This window comes from Monodelphis domestica, chromosome 7 (genome assembly GCF_027887165.1).
Source record: "Monodelphis domestica isolate mMonDom1 chromosome 7, mMonDom1.pri, whole genome shotgun sequence".
In the NCBI taxonomy this organism is placed as follows: Eukaryota; Metazoa; Chordata; class Mammalia; order Didelphimorphia; family Didelphidae; genus Monodelphis; species Monodelphis domestica.
Genome location: NC_077233.1, coordinates 255,831,180 through 255,837,906, shown reverse-complemented (window position 1 = coordinate 255,837,906; position 6,727 = coordinate 255,831,180). Strand labels below are relative to the sequence as shown.

The 6,727-nt window shown below is 33.3% G+C and overlaps 1 protein-coding gene across 1 annotated transcript; it reads right to left on the bottom strand.

Moving 5' to 3' along the window:
- Positions 1-5,524: 5,524 nt before the first annotated feature.
- Positions 5,525-6,076, bottom strand: IFN3 (type I interferon 3). The gene has a single exon (XM_001373450.2). It carries the CDS (start codon positions 6,074-6,076, stop codon positions 5,525-5,527), a length of 552 nt encoding a protein of 183 aa, XP_001373487.2.
- Between the last annotated feature and the right edge of the window lie 651 nt (positions 6,077-6,727).

Sequence of the window (6,727 nt, the reverse complement as noted above, 5' to 3'; positions counted from 1 at the left end):
TCTAGCAAAAGGATTCTCAAACATTTATTTTGGAAATTCCCCAGACTTTCTGCAGGATTGATGATGCTATTTAGGGGGCAATAAGATGGAGTAGGGACACAAAGTAATTCACAATGAGTTTTAAGAATCTAAACTTAATGTATTATCTTGAAGTATAGAGAATGAACATGGAGAATGAATCTCTTTAGTACAATGTTATTTTTGTTTTTATTTAAGTTTTATTAGGCCATATAGTTTTGTTGCTGGTTTGAAAATTCTCAATAATGATATAGTATAACATAATTTCTATAATCAAATTTTAAAAAATCCATTAATATTTTTTTTGAGTTCCAGATTCTTTCCCTCCATCCATCTCTTTCCCACCCATTAAGAAGATAAGCAATATGATGTCCATTATACATGTGATAACATGCAAAGCATTTCTATCAGCCAGGCTGCAGAAAAAAGCAAAACAAAGATATTAAAAAATAATATGCTTCATTATGCACTCAGCAAAAAATAGTTCTCTCTCCGGAGGTGTATAAAATTTTTTGCCTTCTCTACTTTGAAGATGTCTTTGATCACTGTATTGAACCTAATAGCTAAGTCTTTCATAGTTGATAATCATTAAAATATTGCTGTTACTTTCTATAATGTTATAATTCCACTCACTTCACTTTGATTCAAAATATGTCTTTTCAGATTTTTCTGAAATTGTCTTTCTCATAATTTCTTAAAACACAACAATATTCCATAGTCATCATGTACCACAACTTCTTCAGCCATTCCTGAATTGATGGACATCCCCTCACATTCCAATTTTTTGTCACCACAAAAAGAGCTGCTATAAATATTTTTGTACATATAGGTCTTTTCCTTTTCTCTTTGATTTCTTTTCTTTCTTTTATATAGATTTCATAGTGGTATTACTAGTTCAAAGGGTATGCATAGTTTTATATCCCCTAGGCATAGTTCCAAGTTGCTCTCCTAATAGTAGATTCAGTTCACTATTCCACCAACAGTGCATAAGTTATGTTTGTCAGTTTGATAGGTGTGAGAATAGTATCTCAGAGTTGTCTCAATTGCATTTGTCTAATCAATAGTGACTTTTTTAATTGACTAGTTTTGATTTCCTCTAAAAACTGCTTGTTCATATCCTTTGACCATTTGTCAACTGGGGACTGGTTCTTATTGTTATAAATTTATCTCAGCTCCCTGTGTATGTGAGAAATTAGACCTTTATCAGAAAAAACTTAAAAATCCCTTCGAATGCCATTTCTGTTTTTCTTCTAATTTTGGCTGTATTAGGTTTGCTTATGTGAAAGCTTTTTAATTTAATGTAATCAAAATTATCTAAATATTACTTTGGTTATATCCCATAAATTTTGGTACATTGTCTAATTGGTGTCATATGATTTAATAAAACTAGTGTTTCTTTGGTTTACTCATTTAGGATTTGGTATTTAGTTTTTCAATTAATTTTTAATTATATTTCCATGACTCTTTATTGAATGCAATTTTTATTGCAATATAGTCTGAAAAGGATGCATTTGATATTTCTACTTTCCTGCATTTATTTATGAAGTTTTTATGTCCTGGTATGTGGTCAGTTTTTGTAAAGTTACCATGCACAACTGAGAAAAATGATAATTCCTTTCTATTTTCATTCAATGTCCAGAGGTCTGTCATGTCTAACTTTCTTTCTGTTTTAAAGATAAGTTCATTACATTCATATTTATTGTTACTAGCTCTATATTTTCCTCAATTCTATTTCCCTCCTTCCATATTATTCTCTCTCTCTCCCTCTATCTTCCTCTCTCTCTTTTTTTACTCTATCCCTCCTCAAAAGTCTCTTTTGCTTTTGACCACTGCTTCCTTTATTCTACCCTCCCTTTCAATAGACTTCTTCTCTTATTCTCTTCTCCACTATTTTGATGTTGGATGGGAAAGGTTTCTATATCCAACTCAATTTATATTATTTTTTCTTTGAACCAAATCTAATGAGAGTGAGGTTCAAGCATTGTCTACTCTGCCCACTTTCCCTTAAAAGTTCTTCCTTGCATGCCTCTTATTGTGAGATAATTTTCCTCGTACTTCCTCTTCCTTCCCCTTTCTTCCAGTGCATAATACCTTCATTTTTTTTGAGATCTTGCCATCATAGTCAAGTCACATGGGGAAAGAAGAAAAGAACCCACATATTCCAAGATATTTATGAGAGGTCTCTTTGTAGTGGCAAAGAAGTGGAAATGGAGGGGATGCCCATCAGTTGGGTGAATAAATTGTAGTGTATGATTTTGAAGGAATACTACTATAGCATAAGAAACAAACATTTTTTTAAAAACCTGGAAAGAACTATATAAGAAAGTGAACAGTGAAATGAGTAGAACCAGAATATAATGTGCTGCAGTCACAGAACTAATACTCAAAGAATAAGCTGAGAATGTTACCCACAGAAAGTGAACAGAAAGATAAAACATAAAAGACTTAATTTATATGAATATGTTGGCTTCCCTGACAATATCCTATATGATGTGGGGAGGGTGTAAAAGGGTTGGGATACTTGTGGAGGGGACAAATTATGTAAATATGAAGAAAAGTAAGTTAAATAATTAAGGTATTTATAATTTTCATTTGGGTACTATCTCCCCCCCCCATACAAATGGAAATGCTTGCTTTGTTTGGTTTTATAAATATTTGGAATGATAATAAAAACATAAAACAACTCACATCTGTGCTCTCCATCTCTGTATATTCCATCCAACTACCATCACGTTCACATCATCATCATCATGTTCTTAGGAGTTACAAGTATCTTCCCATATAAGAATGTAAACAGTTTAACTTTATTGAGTCCTTTATTATTTTTCTTCCATGTTTACATTTGTATGCTTCTCAAGTCTTGTATTTGAAAGCCACATTTCTTATTCAGTTTTGGTCTTTTCATCAGAAATGCTTGAAAGCCCTGGATTTAATTACATATCCATTTTTTTCTCTCCTGAAGGATTACACTCAGTTTTGTTGGGTGAGTTATTCTTGGTTGTAATCTTAACTCCTTTGCCTTTTGGAATATCATATTCACAGCCCTCTGCTCCTTTGATGTATGGAAAATGTTAAATATTTTGTGGTCTGACTGTTTTTAGGGGTTTTTTTTTGGTTGTTGTTGCCACTGATTGTGTTGACTCTTTGACAGATGATGAAATTGAGTCAAACAGATTTAAGTGACTTGTCCAGGTAACATACCTAATGTCTGAGACCAGAGCTAAACTCTACTTCTTCTGACTCCAGGATCAGCACTCTATCCACAGCACTAACTAGCTACTCCAAATTCTTACTGGTTCCATGACATTTGAATTGTTTCATTTCTTACTGCTTCTTATATTTTCTCCTCGATCTGGAAGCTTTGCTATTTAGCTATAATATTCCTGGGAATTTTCATTTTGGGATCTTTTTTAGGAATCTGGATCAGGATCTATATAAGAGGACTCTTTGAATTTCTACTTTGCTTTCTGGATATAAAATATTATGTGCATTATACTTTATAATTTCTTTTTTAAAAAACGCTTACCTTCCATCTGAGAATCAATATTTTGTATTGGTTTCAAGGCAAAAGAATGGTAAGGGCTAGGCAATGGAAGTTAAATGTCTTGCCCAGGGTCACACAGCTAGGAAGTGCCTGAGGCCAGAATTCGACCCAAGACCTTCTATCTTCAGTTCTGACTCTAAATCAGCTAAGCCACCTAGCTACTCCTTCCTTTATAATTTCTTTTCGAGGTTCTTTTTTTGATCATGATCTTCATGTATTCCAATAATTCTTAAACTATCTATCCTCAATCTATTTTCCAGGTCAGTTGTTTTTCATATGGGATATTCCACATTTTCTTCTATTTTTTTCATTCCTTTGTTATTGTTTTATTTTTTTCTTAATATCTTGTGGATTCTTTAGTTTCTACATGCCTACTTCCAATTTTTAGGAAATTCTTTTCTTCATTGAACTTTTATACCTCTTTTTCCATTTGACTCAGGTTTTTTACAGACTTCTCTTATGATTTTTGTGCTTTTTTTTTTTACCATTTGACCAATTTTGTTTTTAAGATGTTAATTTCTTTAGTATTCTTTTGTGTTTCTCTTATGAAGCTTTTGACTATCTTTTCATAATTTTTCCTCTACCTCTCTCTTATTTGTTTTTAAAAATCTTTTTCAACTATCAGGAATTCTGATTCAGCTTTTTGTCCAATTCACACCTTTTCTTTGTGGTTTTGCTTATAGCTGTTTTGACTTTTAAGGTCACATTATTTTTATTCTTGTTTGCTCATTTTCTCAACCTTTTTCTCAATTTTTGACTCTATAGTAAAGTTCGGCTCTGTTCCTGAGGTTGACAGAGGCATGAAGCTTCAGGTTTTTAGTGATGCTCTTTTCTGTACAAGTGGAAATTTTGTATCCTTTGGACTTCCTCTCCCAGAATTCATCCCTCATCCCCAAATTCCTTTTCCCTTTCTGTTTATGTGCATGTTTACATTATTGTATAAGTTTTGAGTAATGGCTCCCTCACCCTATCTTTTTCATGTGAGTAGCTGTGGGTGTGGGTTTTCTTTACTGAGGTTTTTCCTTCCCTTGCTTCAAGTTTTGTTATTAATAAACCTTATTAAATATAATACTTGAAGTATTGGATATATTTTTTAAAATCTACATTTCAGAGCTAGTTCTAGGGGTCTGGTAAGTTTTCAGTGCTTCTAATTTTATGATTCAAAGAGAGATGTTATTCATGCTCTCTGGCTTGTGCTCTGGTTTTTACCCAGAAGAAGGATCTTGCTCTCTCATAGCCACAATACTCCTTTTGTAGTATTACTGGAGTACTCTGGAAAAGTATCTAGGACCCCCATGAAAAGGGCAATCTCTATGCTCTCTTGAGAATCAATTATTTTTAACAGTTGAAAATGCTAAAGGACAATGAAAGGTTAGTGAAAATAAATGTAACCATTTTTCTAATCCAAGTTCATGAACCCTTGAAATTTATCCACTTGACCCTGTGGAAACTTGGATTAAAAACTCTGCATTAGACTATCAGCTTTCTGAGGGAAATAATGGTCATTTTTTTCATGTCTGTGTTACCAATATCTCTTTCATTACTTTGTATCTAGTAAATGCTCAGTAAATGATGTTTAAGTTGAATTGTTCCATTGAATATATAATCCATTCTTTTCAGAGCATCTAACTACCTTTTCAATGAGAGTTTGTTTAGTAAAAATAATGAGGCAAAAGGTTTTTTAAAAAATTAAATTTAATGTTAAAAATGACATTTTCAATACTGTACAAATAAATAATTTCCTCAGTGAATGACCAGCATAAATAAATATCAATTATAAAACATTAAAAGTACTTATCTATTGAGCACAGATGAAAATTCTTTATATTCCTTATGTTTTTATCAATGAGAACTTAAATTATTTAAAAAACAATTCAACAAATTCTGATGTTTTTTAGATAATGCAGAAATGATAGTACTTTTAGTCAGGCTGCTAAATGTTCTGAGTCCATTTCTTCATCCTCAGTCCCTAAGTTTTCTTGCGAGTTTGCTCATGAACAGAAAAAGTCTCCTTATTTCCACTCGGACAATCTCCCATGCACAAGGGCTATACTCTTTACCTTGCAGGTACTGGCTTATTCCTTGGAAGTAGCTTTTCAGGGCAAACCTGGTCTTTTCACTTCTCAAGGAAAACTCTTCCCATTTCACATTCTGCCCAAGACACCTCTCCAGCTGTTCCAGCTGCTGATCTAGTCTAATGAGCAATTGTATGACTTGAGTCTGATTCCAGGTGGCAGGAGTGGCATTTTGACTGAAGAGGGTAAAGATCTGCTGGACCATCTCAAGAACAATGACTGTGGCATTTTCCTTTTGGAGTTGGCTTCTATCCATGGCTTCCTTTGGGAAGTTGAAGTTGATCCCATCCTTCAGACATGGCACCAGGGAAGATGTGCTCATTTGGTTCAGAAGTGAGAAGTCTTCTTGGAGTCCCAGAGTTAAGTCACAGTCGAGGGAGCAGAGTGTGCTGGAGCAGAGCAGAGCCAGGGCAACAGGCAACAAGCTCCAGGAGGTCATAGTGATACTGAGGATAGTTTGGGGCTGGTTGAGCTGGGAGACCAATTATCCTTTGTCTCAGTATATTCAAATATGTGGCCTGTAGGCTACTCTCTCTCTTAAATAGTGTTGAGTGTAATTTTCATTTCTTGACGGAATTTCCTTCCACTTTCTGATTTCCTTTATTTAGTTTCTACATTCATTTTAGAAGAATCCAATTAAAAATCATCTTCTGGTTTATTTGTAAAAAGGCAAGTAAATTCACCATTAGATATTTTAGATATTTTCTGGATTAAGTTTTGTATGGAAAAAGGATTCTTCCCAGAAATCTTGTAATTCTCTAGCATCTAGCACATTATATTGCAAATCTAGTCAGTTTCCACATCTCTTCAGCATTACCTATGAAATTTCCACTTGCTTATACTTTTATCCCCACTGCACCCATCAAAGTTCAGATCCTTATCTATTTTTACCTAGAATGTAATAATTGTAGTAATAATAATAATAGTAATAACTTACATTTGTGAAGAAATTTAAAGTTTATGAAATGCTTTCTGAAAACTCTTGTGAACACATAGTAAACTAATATTATTTTAATTTTTGAGGACAAATTAAAGCTTTTAGATACTTAAGTGATTTGTGCATAAGCACTCAAATGACAAGTGTCCTAGC

What these genes read in the sequence shown, in the direction of transcription:
- IFN3 (XM_001373450.2), bottom strand. Translation starts at nt 6,076, where the DNA reads ATGACCTCCTGGAGCTTGTTGCCTGTTGCCCTGGCTCTGCTCTGCTCC.